Source organism: Myotis nattereri, assembly GCF_964212035.1.
Source record: "Myotis nattereri genome assembly, chromosome: 18".
Lineage (NCBI taxonomy): Eukaryota > Metazoa > Chordata > Mammalia > Chiroptera > Vespertilionidae > Myotis > Myotis nattereri.
In genome coordinates this window covers 40,450,253-40,469,483 of record NC_138093.1, presented here as the reverse complement: position 1 = coordinate 40,469,483, position 19,231 = coordinate 40,450,253, and the positions used below count along the sequence as shown (strand labels likewise).

General features: G+C 55.8%; 1 protein-coding gene and 1 long non-coding RNA gene across 2 annotated transcripts in view; one reads left to right on the top strand and one right to left on the bottom strand.

Moving 5' to 3' along the window:
* The first annotated feature begins 544 nt into the window (after positions 1-544).
* On the top strand, positions 545-3,590 carry LOC308534463. The gene is made up of 3 exons (XR_013997195.1): positions 545-1,129; positions 1,245-1,377; positions 2,532-3,590. It is a non-coding gene; the product is annotated as an uncharacterized lncRNA (long non-coding RNA).
* A 454-nt stretch (positions 3,591-4,044) lies between these two features.
* The window catches only part of FAM78B (family with sequence similarity 78 member B), a gene marked incomplete at its 5' end in the record, with an annotated part of 38,072 nt that continues 22,885 nt past the window's right edge, over positions 4,045-19,231 (bottom strand). Inside the window, one exon of the mRNA XM_081112970.1 lies at positions 4,045-5,095. Within this exon, the coding sequence (XP_080969096.1) occupies positions 4,573-5,095 (523 nt within the window). The 3' untranslated portion in view covers positions 4,045-4,572. The remainder of the gene's footprint in view (positions 5,096-19,231) is intronic.

Sequence of the window (19,231 nt, the reverse complement as noted above, 5' to 3'; positions counted from 1 at the left end):
GGCGTCTCTGCCATTAGTAATGGGGACAGAGAGAGGAGGCCACACAAGATTTCCATCTTGAACAGGGACGTTTGCTTCTCTGCTTGAGAAGCAAAACCCTCTGTAAACTGTGAGCTACTGTCCACAGCAAGGGAATTGTTAGGAGGCCCGACGGGAGTGACGGGCCCAACACTGGGCGGGGCGAGCGCCGCCCCCGCAGGTGCGTTCCTGTCCAGCGTGGGAGAACGGCCAGTGACCTTGCCTGTCCTCTGGCCGCTGAGCGGTGATGCTCCTGCAGGGCCCCCACGGCAGCTGCCTGGGCAGGGAAACAGGAACCAGCTCCTCGGATCCCAAAGAAATGAATGGCAATGACAGGGGTAAAAATATCTGCGTGCGGAGCTCGCTCAGCGCCTTTCATCTAAGGATCGTTTAGGCTTAATTATAGAGCTCGGCGCTCATTGGGCTTTTGATTAATTTTCTTTTCAGCTGGAAGAGGGTGAGTGTAGTGGGTCTGCGTGCGCGTGCGTGCGTGTTTACATCTTTCTTTGCAACTCAGTTGGGAGCTGGCTCTGGCGGTGTTTAATTGTGTCTGCGGCTGTTCGATGTGCCTGCAGAGCTGGCGAGGCCATTGTTCACGCTGCCCCCGCCCCGCGGGCTGCTCCTGCCGGGATGAGGGGTGGCAGGGCAGGGCCTCGCGCAGCTGGGGCCTCAGCTGCGTTGCTTGCTCCCTCCTCCTGCGCTTATGGTGCCTCAGGGACCCTGAGACCCCGAGAGCAGACTGCTCCTTGCTAATCGCCAGTGCTGCCGAGAGCTGCCAGGCAGCGCCCCCACGCTGCACCCAGTGGGCATCTCCGGCCAGTCTCCCTGGGTTACACGGTTCTCGGCATAGAAATCAGTGTTCGCTTATTTTTAATACATTCACTTAGTAGATCGGGCGAGGCTGCGTGGCTGCGTAGGAGCAAAGGACTGGCTTTCTCCTTCGCTTCCCTCTCTTTTGTGCCCTCCCGGCAGGGAGCACCGGGGAGGCAGCTCAGGGCCTGGGCGAGCAGGGGATTTGGAGCAGACGGCCCAGCTTGAACCTGCTCCTGACATTTTCTGTTTGTGCCAATGAATACGTCACTTAACGTCTGTGTATCTCAAGGCAGTGTTGGTAAGGTGGGGATGATAATGATATTGCACGCCTCCAAGATGGTCTAGGGGTGAGAAAATGCATATGGGAGCCTTTTGTAAAATATAAATCACAGTTCTTTTATTTTGCTGCTCAGAACATGACTTGACCTGTGAGATAACACGCCTAACACCTGGACGGAGGGCGTCATGAAACGACCTCGGATGGGACTGGAGAGGGGACAAGCCTCCAACCTCCCCATGCTGTGGACCAAAGCCATGACCCGGGAGGTAAAATGTGCGCGGCAAAGGGCCCCAGTTCAGAGCTCAATTTCAAAACAGAGGCCACAGATCAAACCGATCAAAGGGAACCTGGAACGTTCATTTTCTAACATAATTGTAACAAGGGCCCCCCCCCCCCCCCGTTCTTTAAAGGGTGGGTCCAATCGTCTCCAGTGCTAAGGGGGTGATGGCTCAGGGTGGAGCCCAGAGCGGACGGTGGGGCTCAGGTAAGTGTGACTGTGCTGTGATCCGAGGTGTGGGAGGCCCAGGCCCTCCTCTGGGCTCTGCTGGTAAGTAGGGATGTGGCCCTGAGATGAGCTAATTTAACTGGACCTCAATTCCCTCGGGATCGTGGAATAAAAGCTCTCAAAGGTGACTACAGTGAAGAACCTATGTCTCAATGAAATGCTGTTTTCCAGAGTGTGTGTGTGTGTGTGTGTGTGTGTGTGTGTGTGTGTGTAGAATCCAAATGTAATCCTAAGACCAGCCAACTAATCAAGGCACTGAATGAGTCCCTCTGCCGCCAGACCTGGGGGCTCTTGGGGACACGCCTGATGGGAGCAGGGAGGGGACCTGGAGGTGACTCCCTCTGGAGAGCCCTTCACTTCGCAATATCCTGACTGCGCTGAGGGGCATGATCTGTCTGATCACAGACAGAAAAGGGTGTTTTCCTGTAAAACGGCGATCACTTTAAAATAATTGGCTGCAGGGCCCTAGCACATCGTCAGGAGATTTCAGAATTGAGAGGCCCCACTGCAGAGTTCACAGTATCACTGACAATGATGACAGTGTATATGTGGTTATTGTCCAGGGCTTTATCTTTTATAAGTACTTTCCTATCTATTTCTCTCATTTTGTCAATACATAATTTTTGAGAAAACTGGCCTGGAGTCAATTCTTTTGAAACTCTGAAAAGTGTGCATTTTCAGCAGGAACCAGTCTTGCTAAGTGTGTGGTGCCCGGCTTTATAAAGACAGTGCACCCTTGGAAAAGTTATATCTGAATATAACTGTGTAAGTCACATCGTATTTGAGTGGGCAATGGGTATTTGAAAACAGAAATCTCCTATAAGATTGTGTAATATACATAATCCTTTCTTCTTCTTCTCTCTCTTTTTTGTGTGTGTGTTTTTTTTTTTGTTTTTTTTTTTACAATTTTTAAAGATCAGGTTTTCTTAAAGTAAGATGACATGGATTAGGATCCAGGATCAGTGTCCACTCTCCAGAATCCCATACGGGTGGCATCTAATCCAACCAGAGGGACACACTGCTGTTTCCGGTTCTCAGTGTGGAATACCAGCAGCTTTATATTTCAGCCACGGAGCTCTGTGGGGCTTCCTCCCCTAAACAAAACAGAGCAGACCCAGGAAGCATGGAAAGGGACGGAGGAATCCAAATGGAACAGCGGAACTACTTCTAAGGGAACTGTCTCCGGTTTTCTGCGAGTCGCCGGTGTGTCGTCTGTGTGTGCTATAAATGGCTCAGCGTGCCATCAGTAACGAATCTAGGGGGCAGCTCGGGGCCGAGGTGTGGGGTTCACAGTGTCATTCAAAATGGATCTGCTAACCCTCTCCTGCAAGTGAGCACCATCCCTGGGACCAGAACCTGAAAGAAGTTCAGCTAAATTGCACTTTTAATAAAAGTCATAAAAAGGCCCTCTTGGCTTTCCTGCTCCATCCTCAAACTCTGGCCGAAGACACATCCCTGGAGCCAACCACAGGGCTGTCATAATTGCTCTGAACCTCAACTCTCTCACCAGGCCCACATGTCCATCCATCAAGCCCACAGCAGCATTGTGGGACTTTTAGAATCAGCCTGCATGGGGGAGGGGCTTGAAAAAGGCACCATATTTACATATCATAGTTCATGATTGGGAATAAAGGGAAAAGCTCTTTTGGGGGGGGGGGTGATATAAGCTAGAAGAGCTGGAAAAATCCTTATTATAAAAATTAGAAACTCTTTAAAAAGTTTGATATTGGCCTGACCAAAGGAAATACGGTTTCTCATATTTATTGCTTCATGTGAGTAGCTCAGGTTTTCATTAAAGAGCTCGAAGTTAAGGCTTAGGAGGTACATCTCACAAAGGCCCAGCAGTTAAAGTTGAGCTTCTGTGAAATCGAGTGGAAAGAATCGAATATATAGCCACAGCGCTTGCTTTGTGCTCCACGCACACGTCAGGAACTTCCGGACCCTGGCACACAAGGTCCAAATCATTCAGAAACTAAAACAACAAACAAACAAAAGGTGAAAATGCTATTCTTATTTGCTGAAATGTTCTTGAAGCCCTCCATGGATTCTTGGCTTTTACACATTATCATTTTGTAAAGTTAGGACTAGTAACGGGAACAGAACAAGCAGCTGTAAACAAAAATCACAATTCAGGTTTCACTGAGAACATGGCGAAGGCCCCGAATATCATAGTGACTGCAGAGCACAGAAATGACCTATCCAAACGCTGTGATTAAGGGTGCTCCGAGTAATGCTTTTTGGAAGGAGGTAGGCAGATGGAACCATTGAGAGTCACCATCGGTTAGTTTTCATCAGCACCTTGGACAGCTCCCAGGACTCCCTCTCAGACTAGAGCAAATGTCAATATACCTGCAGTTTCTAAGTGTTCCTTTCATTCCAGTGAGTCTCTGGATGATCAGGTAACCAACTAATAAATGCACAAGGATTCATTTGTAATAATAACTTATTCCTTCCTCTCCCCACCGCCCATTCTCCTCCCCACTCCCCTCCACTCCCCCCCCTCCCCCAACCCTCTCCCATCCGACAGCGGACTGTCTGTCTTACAAACGCCTGGTGTGGATGTGTCACTTCCACTTCTAACTGGTTGGGAAGCAGCATTTGCCACAGGCACTGTTTAGTGTCGTTTCCATTCCCTGCATCTCACAGGAAAATGGTCAATAGTTTGGATAAAAGAATCATCCTGGTCAGCTCCAAATAAGATATGGCTCCTTGCATGGTGTTCACAGCAAGTCTGTTGAAGCAGTGATTTCTTTATTCCTAAGAGGAAGAGGTTTTCCCTAAGGGTTATGGTTCTACCACCCAAGGAGCAGCTCTGCTCTTCACAGGTGGCTGCAAAGGCGGGCAAACCGGGAGGTCTGCTTTGGCTCAGAAATTCAGTTTGGCTCCTGCCATCCCTGGCAACCCCACTGCGTGTCTCCGCCACGGGTGCTCCACATACTTCCAGGGCAGTCGGCTTCTACTTAGGAGGGATCACAACCAGAGGTGGCCCCCGCTTGGGCCGCCACATGAGGACCTGGGCATCATTGGCGTTGGGTTTCACTAGTGCATTGGGGGGGATGGGTTCCATCCGGCTCAGGATCCGGGGCTGCTCCTGCTGAGTCCTGCCCACCAGCCGGGCCCGTTGCCCCAAGAGCTGAAGAGGGTCCACCTCAATGTCCACCCTCATCCTCCACTTAATGGTCTGCAGAATGATCTTCTCCTTTGTGGTTGTGTTCATGGCCACCAGCCAGGTGGTGAAACTTTGGTCCCTCTTGATCCTGGTGAGCAGTGGCACGTTGCTGTCGCTCACGGGCACTGCCCATGTCACACTGGGGTAGAAGTTGTCGTTCATGCTGACGGAGAACCTGGACATCTTGTTGGTGGGGCCGACCAGGGTCACAGTTTCTGTGGTGTTCCCGTACCAAGGGTAGCTCACCCCATCTGAGTCACTGATGGCTTTTACTCTCCCTTCCCTCAAGTCAGGCAGCTCCCAGCTTGACCTGGCAAAGCAGAAGAGATGCACAGAAAGGAAGAGGCTGAATGAATTTTTCAAAAGCTGGAGAGGTGCCCACCACTTCCTAACACAGCCAACTTGGGCAAAATGGGAAGTTCAGAGGGGAATTCAGATAAAAAAATTCCATGCTGTGCTGTTTCATGATTAAATAGGAACAAATGAAAACAAACAAAAATTAAAAAGCAATACCAAAACAAGTTAAATAAAACCATAGCTGGTCCAACTGGAAGCAGAAAACTCAAATAGGCATTTGTGAGACCCACAAGGAGGCATCGACTATTTGGGATGGTGGAATTATAACCAAGTGTGTAAGGCATTCATTGCAAAACCCACTTTCTTGGGAATTATGAGTGTGTGTGAGGTTTGCTTGTTGGGAAGAGGTGCTGGTTAAGGTTTGATGTACTTGGAAGGAACTATTAGGTTGTACGAGGGCAAAAGGAGGCAAAGTGAAAGGTTACATCAATTCTTAGGAAATCCCTGTAGTAGAATTTCTACTCAACAAAGAAGGTTGTTTAAACCCAGTCACTAGTCAACCTAACTTAGAAAATATAGACATAGAACCTGGTGACACAAGGAGATAAGTGTCACCTCTGGAACCACCTCGAAGTGAACGCTTGTGAAGGCTGGCAGACGAAGTCTCTCACAGCAATTCTCTCATTGGCTTCAAGTCCAGTCTGGAAGTCCAATTGCTTCGTTTAGCAAATTTGCCATTTGGGCATTTTGCTACTCTTCCTGGCTGTCCCCAACCTTGTGCAGAAGGAAGAAAGAGGACATGTGCCCAACTCTTAGCCCATGTCTCTCTCCGCTGCCATGGACTCATTACCAACACCATCATTACCATCATCATCATCATCACTACCACCACCACTACCACCACCACCACCATCACCACTGTCACCATCACCATTATTACCACCACCATCATCACCATTATCAACACCATTATCACCATCATCACCATTATCAACACCATTATTATAATCACCATCACCACCATCACCATCATGATCACCATCATTACTGTCATCAGCAGCAGCATCACCATTGCGATCATCACCATCATCACCAACATCATCACCATCATCACCACCATCATCATAGCTGGCACTTTTTGAGCACTTGCTCTATTCCAACCACTGTGCTAAGTGCTTTATGTTTTCTTAGTCAATGCTCAAAATATACTGCAAGATAAATGAATTTTTATTTCCATTTACATGTAAGAGGATGGAGGCACTTCAAATTCCAGACGGGCCAAACCAAACTCGCCTTGTTCACGGTAAAGTGGGCCCTTTCCCCATTGCTGCTGCAGGGGTGGCCCAGTGATAACTGTCTTCCAGGTCAGAGGTGAGGTCATCTTTGGCTTCTCCTATACCCCCTCCTGGACTGCCACACCTACTGCACCACCACATCCTGTGAATCTTGCTCCATAAATGATGCTTGAATTTATCTCCTTTTCTGCATCCAACTCTCACTGCCCTCAGCATCTCTGACCTGGTCTATGGTAACGGTCTCTAACTGGTCTCTCAGAGACGCAGTGCCCTTTCTATGTCTAAAACCCCCCAAAGGCTCCTCTACCTGGGCACCACTGGCTTCACCCACAGCATAAAATTCAAGTTCATCAATAGGACATAAGTGGCTCTCAAGGTCTGGCCTCCTCATCCCCACACACTATTCTGTTTCTCACCTCTTCCCCTTTGCTCATGCCCCGCCCTCTGCCCACACCATTTCCTCCCTCCTAGTCCCATTGTACCTAACTACTCTTCCTCTGAGAATCACTGAATGTGTCACCTCCGCCAGGAAGCCCTCTCTTCCGTGCTCCTAGGGATGTATTCAGACCTTCACAGGCCCCGATTAGAATGATCTGTTTTTGTGCTTATCTTTCCCTTTAGGTTATGATTGCCTTCAGGCTTGAGACTGTGACTTATTTTTGAGTCACTGGTGTCTAGCGCATTGCTGATAATAATAGATCTTAATAAATCTCCACCAAAGGAATAAGTAAATATTTGACTGGAATCATTTTCATGCCTCTATGCCTGTAGCTTGGAGAACTTGTATACAACAAAGCACTTTACCACAGGTTTACACTTTATATGTTCACTCACCTTAAAAAACAACAGCACCCTAGCATCTACTGTTCCCTTAGGGTCTACTATTAGAACAGCTCCATGCCTAACGCTGAAGGTTATGTGTGCTTAAGGGGGAGGGGGAGGAGCCCTGGGCCTTCTCCGTGCAGCACCGGCAGCACCTGTCGGAGGCAGGGACCAGCGTACGCTGTTCACACAAGCAAAGGCTCCTCTGAGTGAAACGGGCTGAGAAGCAGCTGGGGCCTCCTACGTCTCCGAGCGATGACAGGGGCCAGTGAAGCGGGGTGTGCAGGTGCTCGGAAGCGCTAACACGCCCGGCCAGTGTGAGTTATTATCTCGTCCCTCCTCGAGAACCACAACCTCTTCTCCGCTGTGATAAGCACAGTGTTTGCGTTTTAGACAGTCAGCCATTGACCCAGCACTCACAGCTAATGGACTCGCCAATGGAGCTAATAATGAAAACATCGATTACTGCAACCTTCACGCTTCCTGCGTCTCTTTTATAAAAGAAAGAGGCAAATCTCAAACAAGCTCGTGTGAAGCATTTCACTCAAATAAGTGGGCCCTGGGTGAGGGTCCAGGTGCCACCAGACCGGCCAGGTCTCCAGGGCCCACCGGGCACAGCCACTCTCTGAAGAGCCCACTTGGCTCCCCGAAGCCCTGTGGTCACTGAGGAGATGGGAGCCGGCATTCTAGAAGGCAGGGCCCGGGCTGGTGTGGGATGGGAGTGGGGGATCACACACGGAGGGTGCCCACAGACCTCCCAGGGAGGCTTGGAGATTCGTGATGGAGCTCCCCCGGCCCAGCTGACAGGAGTCCCTGCCTAGTCCCTCACGCAGAGGGGCTGGGACACCCCCTTGGGTGACTTCTGGCTGTGCCCCTCCACACTGAGAGGACCTGGGGCTAAGAGGATGAGAGCCCCTCCTTCCAGACCACACTCTGGGGACCGGAGGCCTCAGGGTTCCCACCCAAGTGGCCCCAAGCTCACAGTGACGGAGTCCCCACTTGGGGATGTGGAAAGTTAGGTTACGGGAACACCACACTGAGGACCAGGCTGAGGAGAGCAGTGTGCCCATGTGCCAGCCAGTGCCACTCGACATGGCACACCCAGCGCCCCACACTGTTCTGTACCCCAAGCCCCTCCAGGAAGGAGCTGGAAATAAGCCCGGGTGGAAGGTAAGAGAGGGGAGCAGATGGAGATCCCCTCAAGGGCAGGTGCGGGGAGAGGGCTGTGCTGGGAGGTGGGGGCGGCAGGGGCATGTCACCTGACAAGTCACGAAGCCACAGCCTCTGGGTGGCCTGTCCACCCACGCGGATGCCAATCCCTGCCCCGGCACTGGCCCGGGTCCTGATTCTCAGATGGTTTGCGCCGAAATTACAGAGTAAGTTTAAAATTAGGTTTTCCTCCCGCTGCACTGTGTATGTCAGACTCGGAAGCCTGTGACTACCACCTCCCACCGCCCCTCCGCCCCCTCCCTTCCGACCACATCCTTCCCTGACTGCGTGCGAGACATTTCCCCGCAGCAGAAAGGCCCTTTTCAGGGTTTTAAAGAGCCTCCGTGTGTGGAGGGCCCAGGCTGGGCCTCCCTCGTCAGGTCCTCCTGCTCTGCTTCGACTGGTCCCCTGGCGACACCTTCTCGTTATGGGCTCCGCCTTCAGGGTTCAGAGCTCAGGTCCTCTCGCACTCTGTCCCGGTGGGCTGTCAGAGGCCCCGCTGGCTGGCTCCCACGGACAGCCCTGAGGTCTCGAGTGGGTGATGTCTGAGCTTCCTGGAACAAAGTGGCTCCCCCCACAGAGCTGCGGGCCGGGAGCCCCAACACGTCCTCACACAGGCCTGTGGCCGCTGTGCCAATCACAGGGGCCTGTGCTGGGCACCCCTCGAGTCCACAGCCTCCCTGAGGTGCCGGGTCAGAGGGCCTCCGAGGGGTCGGACTCCAGCCTTTGTCTTCTCCATCCACGTGGCTGCCCTGGCCCCAGGCACGCGTCCTCTCCAGGCCACCGAATGGTCTTGCGGGGCCTCCGTCCACGCTGCCCAGCCGGGCTCCACAAGCCACGAAAGTAATCTTTAGGAACGTAAATCAGATCACGAGGCATCTCTCTGAGACCCCCACGCTGGCCTCTGAGCACTTTCAAACCAGGGTGCACCCCGACCTTCTCGTCCTGGAGCAGGACCAGCTCCTCGCACCTCTGGTGGGTCCCTGCAGGACATCGGGTCCTCCCTCTCCAGTGCCCGCCTGCGCTGCACAGATCCTTGCGGCTCAGCTGTTGAACAAGACACAGCTGCTTTTCGGGGGCTGGATCCAATGTTCCCACGGCGACAACGGATGTGAACATGGATGCACCAGGCCCCTGCTCCCAGCTGCCAGCGCTTCTGCCTCTTCCAGGAGCTCGCGGTTTCCACCAAATAACGCCTGGGAGGGAGGGCAAAGGGTGGGGAAGGGTCAGGTCCAAGACGCCAGGCAGAGGGGCAGACGCAGGCACCGGGAGGCTGAGGCGGGACTGGCGTGGCCCAGCGCACAGACGCATGTGCACTCAGAGTTCACCGTTTTCGCTAACCTCCCAGTGTGTGCTCACAGGCCACAGGCCCCTGCACGGAGGAGCAGCAGCTGAGCTGGGCAGCTCGGTGTGTGTACGTCCTGGGGGCCGTCCAGCTCAGCACACAGCGGGGTGCCGCCTGCAGGGGTGGAGGCGCACACAGAGGGGAGCACAGTGGAGGTCGCCTGGTGCAGCCAAACCAGGCAGCAGACGGGGGAGCCTCCGGGACACTGGTTGGGGGATGCCCCTTGCGGTCGCCCAGGTAAGCACTCGGCACTTAGGGGTCACCCCGTGGCTCACACTGCCCTGGTGAAGGGCCTGCGCAGTGATGACAGGCGCAGCCGCTAGGCGGAGAGGGGTGAAGTCGCTTGCCTGTACCCCCGGCGGGTAAGTGGGAGGGTGGGAATCAGCCCAGGAGAAACCCACGACCTTCCCCTAAACTGGGTGCCTCCCCCAAGGCGTGTGGTGTTTTCCATTGTAGAGTTTCATCATCTGCACTCCGGACACTTGATTAATTCCTTTAAAACATAATTCCTGAAGTCCTGGGTCCGAGGCACTGAGGCTGAGGGGACACAGCTGCGTGCCGGGGTCATGACTGAGGCAGGCGAGGTGAGGAGTGGTCCTCGGCCTGAGGAAGCTCCGGGCGCTGGGGCGGCGGAGGCACTTGCTCCCCCGTGTCTTGTGTTTTTGATGGTGGTGTCCCTGGGCTGTTCTCCCGTCTCCTCGAGAGCCCTGTGTCAGGAGTCAGCCCGCAGCGAGCAGTCGGGCGGGGGCGCTTTGAGTGGATTCCGCGGCCGCTGTCAGTCGACTCCATCAAACGCTCGGGGACTGGCTCTGGCCCCTGGATGGGTCGCCTCTGCTCAGGGGACTCTGGCGTCGGCCTGAGCGCCAGCTGCAGGGGAGCTGGCCTGCAGAGAGGCCTCTGGAACCTCCTGCTCTTTAGATGTTGGGTTGAATCAGGCGCTAGGACTCTCCCGCTGCCGGGGCTGTCGAAGCTGCGTGGCACTGATGTGGCTTCAGAGGAGCATCAGCAGCGCCCCCGCGCGCCCGCCCCGGCGCTGAGCCCACTGGGCGGGGCAGAGGGCACTGGGCGGAAGCCCCAGGTCCACGTGGTGGGCGCCAGGCAGTGGCACGCTGTCCCCGGCTGCGAGGTGGAGGCCCCGTGGAGTGCTGTGCAGGCTCCCGAGAAGCATGTACAACATCAGGTGATAGGCCCATTGCGATTCCCAGGCTTCAGCAGTGGCCAAGTGCTCTCCAGCCCGGGACCCTCGGTGAAGTGCGCCTGGCCATTGCCGCCGCTGACCTGCACGGCTGTGGGGCTTTCCCACGGGGCCCAGCCACGGGGGTGGGGGTAGAGGAGGCAGGCCCGGATTAATCTGGGTTGGGTTTTGCGGGGTTGGTGGACTTCCCAGCTCACTTCCCACCATCAGCAGAATAAAACCCAAACCCCTAACTTGCTTCTGGCGCGTCCTCCTCTGGCCTCTGGTTCCCCCAGCCTCACCCCACTCCACACTCCCCTGCTCTCAGCACTCTGTCCCCCCCAGGTTCAACCGGAGAGGCTGGCGGAAAGCCGGCAGGAAGCTGGCCATGACAGCCTCCTGCAGAAGTCGCGCCCCCCCCGCCCCCCCAGGCCCTACAACCTTCCTCCCAGCGTCCCCTTTCTGACCCAGTGCTCTGTGTGGGTAGAATGACATCCACATGGAAACTGGGAACCAGAAAGCCCTCTCCGCAGGCGCCACTGTCCAGGGCCCCGAGCTCACGCCCACGGGAAGACGCCACTTTCTAAGGCAGGACCCCACCCACCTGCCCACCCACCCACACTTGAACCCGCCCACCCTGAACAGGCAGACCAACGCCAGCCCGGACCCCGACCCGTACTCCACAGGAAGACGGGCTGAAAAAGGCCAAGTCGCGGGCAGGAGGTGCTATGAGCCCGAGGAGGAGGCCACTTTCCGGAGGACAATGGGCTGAGACCACCCAAGGCCACAGTTAAGCTTGTCCTTTCATGGCTGCGACTTGCCCACCGAAGGCTATGCAGTCCCAGCAGAATCAACAGTGAAGAAAAGCCACCTCGGGGACATGGCTCATTCACAATCAGTTCCGTGGTTTGTTGAGCCATGTGCCTGGCACTGTCCCGGGTGCAGGGGACACCAGGCTCATAAGCTAAGGTCCCTGCCCGTGGGAAATGGTGACATGATTTGGGAGCACAGACTGAGGGGCGGATCACTTCAACCTGACGTGGATTTGGGGACAGATACATGTCATCGTGGGCCAGCAGGCGAAGCGCCTGGCCAGCTCGAGGGAGGAGGGTGGTGACCACAGCGACGCTGCCTGGCATCTTCACGCGTATTCACTCAGGAACCCTCACAAGCACCGGTGAGGAGGGAACTAGCGTTGTCCCCAGCGTAAGTGGAAGGAGCCGAGGTCTGGGGAGGGAATAAGCCAGAGGAGGGTTTTGCGGGATCTGATCACAGGCCACGGGCTCCTGAGCAGAATCCTGGGCGGAGAGTGAGGAGCGAGGAGGAAGCCGCATGGCTGACGGCGCCAGGTGTGGTGTGGGCACAAAGGAAGAGGAAGCGTCTTGCATCACCTGGACGTGAAGTGGGCCAAGATCCAGGGGTGAGGAGGCAGAAGGGGGGGTGGTGGCCTCGGCGACTCCCCCTGGCTGTGTGGTTGGGTTGGTGCAGGAGGTGGGGTCTCAGGTGTAATCCTTCCTGGGTCCCGGCTCCTCCCGTTGCCATGGAGATACTCACCAAGCGGGAAATGACAATGGACGGGAAAAAGTCCCGGCCAAATTCCGGCTCAGCCTTCACATTTCACCAAGTGCCCGCTTCTAATCGCCCTCTTCGTCCTCACTGCCATCGATGGAGAAGATGCCGGCTCTTTCTTTTAGACAAGGCGGCCGATGCTCAGCCAGGCTGAGTGAGCTTCTCAAGGCCCGAAGTTAGGACGTGATGGAACCTGGTCTGGCAGGAACCTCCCTCCACATCCTGTTTGTTTCCCACCACATGCTCCCGACCCTGTGAGCAGGATGGCGGAGGAGCGAGGAAACTCAGTGGTTAACACGGCTGAGCTAGCATTTTTCTGTATCCAGAGTCTCTTTTTCTCAAGAATTTTCCAGAACTTGACTCTCTGGGGAAATGATCTAGCCAGACTGCCTGTGACTGACTCGGTAAACACAAGCCAGAAATAGTTAGCTAATGAGTTACCATCAGTGCGATTATCCCTGCCAAAGGGGCACCTATGGAGGTGTAGAATAAAAGTCGGGGAGTGTCCCTCCAGTGGCGGGGCCCAGCCTGCTCCCCCCCCCCCCACCCCCCGCAGGGAGCCAGGCCGGCTGCCGGGTGCGGTTTAAAGGGACCCCTCCAGGTGGTCGGTGCTCTCCCTCCCTCCGCCTCCTGCTGCCGAGCCGAGTGAGTCCTGGGGCCTCCTCTCTCCCGGGACCTCTCACCTGGGACTCAGTCCTGGTTCTCGCCTCACTCTGCCTGCTGGGCATCGGCTTCCTTGAGCTGTTCTTGCCTCTGAGGCAGACCTAGGTTCTCCCCTGCTCTGCGCTCTTCCCAGCCTTGCCCCCCCCCTGCCGCCCCCCCCCCCCCGCCGCCCCAGAAATCCCGTCCTGACCCTCAGGACCCCTCAATGAATTCTGGGCATGAACCCAGCTCTTACTTTAAGTCCAAGTGCTCCAAACACAGGCCCTGAAATGTGGGGCCGTCTAATCAGGGTGGGTGATATAGTGACAGGGAAAGAGGCTTCAGGAATGCCATCCAGAAACACATTTTTGATGAATGAAGGCGTGAGAAACTTGAACTCTCCAACAACGCCCATTTTACAGACGCACGCTGGACCGCAGAGACCTGACTCGCCACTGGCCAGGCTAGAAGGAAACGGCGTACGGGCGCCCGGGCGCCACGCTGTCAGACCCACCGTGACTCTGGGAGTGAAGGGTGCGAAGACACAATTACATGATTACATGCGTGGGCGGGGCAGCTACTCCCTGAAGGAGCCGGAACAGGAAGTCTTCATGGAACATGTAAATAGGCACCGTTAGTTTTTCCTGTTTTGTAAGTTTCTTTAAAATGTACATCCAGCTTCTTAATGGGGGACAAGTCAGCTTGTGAGAAATGGCCCAGAGCAGGCGCTGGCAGAGAGCAGCAGGAAGACACGCCAAGGCAGCCCCTCCCCGCCCCCCGCCCCGGGTGCATGGCGGTCATGGGCACCGGGAGAATGCCCAGGACCGTAGATTCTGGTTTCCAGGCAGGTATTCCAAGCCGCTCCCCGCCCACTACTCTTCCCACCAGAACAGGGGCTGACGGGGCAATGTCTACTCTTAGTACCTTTCCCCTGAGACGGAAACATCAGTGCCCTAACCTGCCAGCCCTGTACGACCCAGAGCTCACAGACCCCGGCTCCCTTCTCCACAGGCCGTCACCCACGGGGAAAGGCGCTAAGAGACCGAACCTGTGCCCCTTTACGGAGGACAAGCTCGCAGAGGAGGGCGTGTCCAGGCGATTCCTGGAAGAGCCTGAGCAGCGGAGGCTTCTCTGGGCCCGAACTGAAGGCAGGCGGGCAGGCCACGTGCAAAGTGCTCCTTATTTTTTGTTTTTTTAAAGAAACAACAAAACGGGCAGATGTGGACTGGGCACTGGAGGCAAGGCCGGCGACCTAATGGGCTGAGGTGCCTCATAGAGCTGCTTCTGGGGGAACAGCCTAGTCCCGGGGCCAGTGCTGTGCACAGGGGCGCGGGGGACAGGGCAAATGGGGAGTGTGAAGGAGTGCGTGTGCACGCGTGCGTGTGTGTGTATGTCTGCATGTGTGTGTGTATGTCTGCATGCGTGTGCGCGTGTGTGTGCACCTGCATGTGTTGCGTCCATACTGCATGGAGCCAGTGGTCTGCGAAGCGGGAGGTGGGAAGCACTGAATGCGACCCAAGCAGAAGCCATCGAAGGGAGACTGTGCCTAGGACATCACCGGTGCCCACAGCGCCCATGCCCACAGCCAAGAGGAAAGTGGGGCAAATAAAAAGCAGGGACAGAGGTGGGGCCAGTAAGTCAAGTGGGTCTGGGGCGCAGGGCAATGGGACAGAAGCAGAAGGCCACCACATGCCCAGAGGAAGGTGTCCTGTGGTCCCTACCGGAACCGCAGAGGGCTGCAGGGGCACTCCCAGTCGGACCCGCACTGCCCCGGGCCACTCTGCACCAGGCTGACGTGAGCTGTGGACTCAGATGTCCCATCTGTGCTTGACTTAGAGGCAGGCATGCAGGAGTGTCCTCGGTGCGGGACAGGGTGGCCTGTGTGGATCCCAGTGGCCCCAGCGGAGGGAGCTCTGGGAGCAGTGGGGACAGCGGAGCACGAGGCAGCATCCCTCTCCTCGGCCCTGGGGCTGGAGGTGAGCAGACCAGGAACCATTTTGGGGGTGATGCTCCACCGGCAGGCAGAGCAGGGTCAGGTGCAGAGTCCCGAGGCCCAGCGACAGAGGCACAGAGGTGACAGACAGCAAAGGCAGCGGCTGCAGACCTTGCTGCGATCCCGCTGGGAGAAGCCGGCCCTGGGCCCTGAGCCGCGTCTCCACAGGCGTCTCCGGCCCACGGTCCCTCTGGAGCTGCCCCTGGATTGTGGGTTAGCGCAAATGTGGGCGAGCGTCTAAACAACATAACCATAGGTTTCCCGCTTAAAACGACATCTGGTACGAACATATTGTCTGTCTCTGAGAAACCCAAACTGCCAGCAAGGTTTCATCCCCGGGACTATGACGACGTGTGGGAAACCCAAGTTGGGGTCTCCGGCTCCCCGGGGGGCCTCTGAGCTGCCATTACCCCGGAGCCACTGCTGGGGCGGACGGTGCCAGTCTGGCAGCCCTCGGAGATCCCTGCCTACCTCTCCCCCCACGGAGACGACTTGAAGGAAACTCACCCCATCGTGGCCCTCCCTGGTCCCTCCATGAGCCAGACACGTGACCTAGGGTGCCCTAGCCACGTTGTGCCTCAGTTTCCTCGCCCAAGACAGGACGAAGGACAAGAATGCCCCATGTCCTGAAGTCGTTGGAGGCTGGCCCCGACATCTCACCCGCCTCTCCTCACCCACGTGGCCTTCCTCTGGAACACCCACTGTGATAGGCCTGTCTGCACCCCTCCGTACCCCGACTGTGCCTCAGGAAGTCAGCCTGGTTGCCAGGGAGACCAGGAGAAGCTGAAGAGCTGTCCTCAGAGGGGCTGGTCACTGGCCCTGACTCAGGGCATGAAGTCCTGGCTGCGCAGCCCGCTCCGCACAGCGGGTGCCCTGAGTCCGGCAGTCAGAGAGCCCGCTCCGCACAGCGGGTGCCCTGAGTCCGGCAGTCAGGGACGTGGTCTCTCTCACTCTGCCTTCGGGCAGTAGGCATCATCTTTCTCCCCGTGGCTGAGCTGACACATGCGGTGAGCGGTCACCGGCTTCTCCCCGCACCGGGCCTAGGGCCCGGCTCCCAGGGACCCCCCTGCCTGCTTTCCGTCACCGACGCGGTGAACCCACCGCCATGCACACTGGCTGGGGACTCGGCCGGAATCGGTCACTTCGGACACCATGAGGCCTGGAATCGAGCCTCACAGAGAAAGCTGTGGGGTCCCCAGTTTGGGGGGTTGGAGCAGGTGGCCCCACCTAGACCCTAGGCTGGGGTCCCTCGTGTGGCAGAGCTGCGATGGGCCTGTGAGGACTGAGGCAGAAGCTGGAATGGGACCGCGGGGTTCGGGACGGGCAGATAGGGTGCCCTGACCCCAGAAATGCTGGCTCAGGCCTGACCCTTCTCTGTCACAAGCCCCCCGGATCAAGCCACGGTGAGGTCCAGGTGTCCGGCTCTGCCCCAGGGCTGTGCCTCTGCTGTTTTCTGTAACCTGGAGACCCTGGATTTAGGGGCTTGGCTAGAAATAGGGACGCTCTCCAAACCCATGGGCAGGAATAGGAAGGGTGGGACACCCCGGGTCTCGCGTTTGTACTCTGCACCCAACCAACGAGCCTCCACTTTCAGGGCCTGGCTGTCTGGTCAGGTCAAGACGCTTGATCTGAAGAGTGTCCCCAACGTAGAGCAGAAGCTAGCGTCTCAGACATGCTCAAGGCTGCCTGTCAGGGCCGGGCAGCTACCACCAGCAAGGACACCCTGGCGGACACCCCAGCTACACCCACGGTCTGCCTGGAAATGTAACACGTCTCTCGCTTTGGTTACAAGTAACTGGGAGTATCGCTCCTCTTTGGCCAACTGAAGTGGGGGAGAAGTTCCTGACCCAGGATGCCTCTACACGAGACTTGCGAGGGGCGCGGTGAAGGCAACATCGACATTCACAGCCCAGTTCCTGGTGCAGAACAGGCCTCGGCCAGGCGCAGGGTTGTCTCATTTCCTGCAATATTTAAAGTCTAAGCACCAGGGGTGTCTTCTGAAGGCTATTCATTCCCCGTGTTCCCATCTCTGTTGCCCTCCAGCTAAATGTCCTCCAGGTCACTGTGATTTCGCCCAAGAGAATATAAATTGCGTTCAGTAGGTTGCACAATCCGGGTTCTCAGAGCCCCGATCAATGCCAGGATCCATGACTCAGCATGGCTGCCCGGCTGTCCTGCAGTCTCATTTCCGGAAGCAGCCGGGTCTCGTAGGTGCTGCTGCTTCTGTGTCAGTTCCTGGGGCAGCTCGCCACGGCCTGCCCTTCCCTTCAGCCTGGTCGGCCCCACCTACCGCCTGGATTTATGGGGATTCACTTTGATTCACTTATCACTTTTCTGTTCCATTCGTTCTCACAACCCCACACACACATCAGAGAGGCTGAGAGTAATGAATGTCGGTGCAAGGCCAAAGCAGGGCTCTACGAGCCCAGCCCATCCCTTCTCTTCTGATCTTCACCTCTTTCTCCAAATGATAAACAAGCACTAAACTCCTAAAATCAGGCTCTTAGGCCAACAGTCTGACAAAGCCCAGGAGAGAGCCCTCTGGACCAAATAAACGAGGCATGTGGCCCGCAGGCTGCGAGTTTGACGTGCTTGCTCTGGAGCCTGGGAGCCGCCTTCCCTGAGAGCCGCCCTCCAACGCTTCTGGACCAGCTCCGATGAGACAGGCATCGAGCGAAGGCCTGGAGGGAATGTGTGCTTTGGGGTTTCACTGGTGAAGCACAGAATACACACTTGCTCCCCATCCAGCCTCACATGTAGAGGCCCCACAGTCCAAGGAGTGGCCAGGAGACACTGGGTGCTCTGTTACCCCAGGAGGCAGGTGCTGTCCAGGCTCTCAAACCTGGACGGCCGGGTACCAGGGGCTTGACCACCCCCGATTCCCTGAGTGCTCCCCACATGCCAGGCCCCAGACCAACCCCTCTATGGTCACCTCATTTCACCTTCGAAGCCATCCCAGGAAGTACATACTACAGTAATCCCCATTTTACAGATGTGGAAACTGAGTCCCAGAGAGGTTATATAATTGACCCAAAGTCATATCACTAGTAAATGCCAGAGCTGGGATATGAGCCCCAGGCATTAGCCTCTAAAGACTGTATTCTTAGAAAACCCACTTAAATGCACTGCTAAATTGGCTTAAGTTAGAGAGATGAGAGGTAAAAGAAAAAGTTTTCTAATTAAAATTGAAGACTATAGCAACTGCCACCTTTTGGAAAAGACTGGATGTTGAAGCCAGAAGGTCCCGGGGTCTATGTCATTGCTGTGGTCTCCTCAGGACACAGAGGGAGGTGTCAAAGGTAGAAAAGTGAGTTTTTACCTCCTTCAAACTATGCCTTCTGCTCAGCTCCTAGCAGTCCAGAGACTACCGTATGGGGGAAACTGAGGCAGCCAGCAGCCAGCAGCCACACCCTCGTTTCATCTCCACAACATCCTTGTGAGTAGGTGCTCAAGCCCCACCTTGCGAGCAGAGCAGCAGGAGAGGGAGGCAGCCAGCTGGCAGCACACGCCTGTGGTTGTCGCAGACTAGAGGTCACTGTGTGGAGCCAACACGCCGGCATCCTGCCATTGGATAAAAACCACCTGTGGAACTGGCTTTGCTAGCAGCTTTAGCAATCAAGGACTAGAAATGCATCTATCCTATCTAATAAAAGAGAAAGATGGTATTTAGCGTACGACCGCTACCCTTCCCATTGGCTAATCAGCGAGATATGCAAATTCACTGCCAGCCAAGATGGCGGCCGGCAGCCAGGCAGCTGATGCGAACAGGGAGGCTTGCTTGCTTCCGTGATGGAGGACTCCAACGTTCCCCGCCTGACTTGCCGGCCTCTCAGCTGCAACTCTAAGCAACTATGTTGCAAATATAGAAGCTAAAAAACCCCCCCAGAAACCTGCTTTACTCAGCCGGGCTTCAGCCAGCCGGACCACAACATTGTATCAAATACAGATGGTAAACAAAGGCCAGAAACCTGTTTTCAGCAGCCGAGGCCTCAGAGTTAAAGCTGGCCCAGAATAAAAAAAAACAAAAAGAAAAAAAGGAGCGGTTGGGAGCTTCAGTCACCTGTCAGCCTGAAAACGGCCCTCAGCCCCTCACCCAGGCT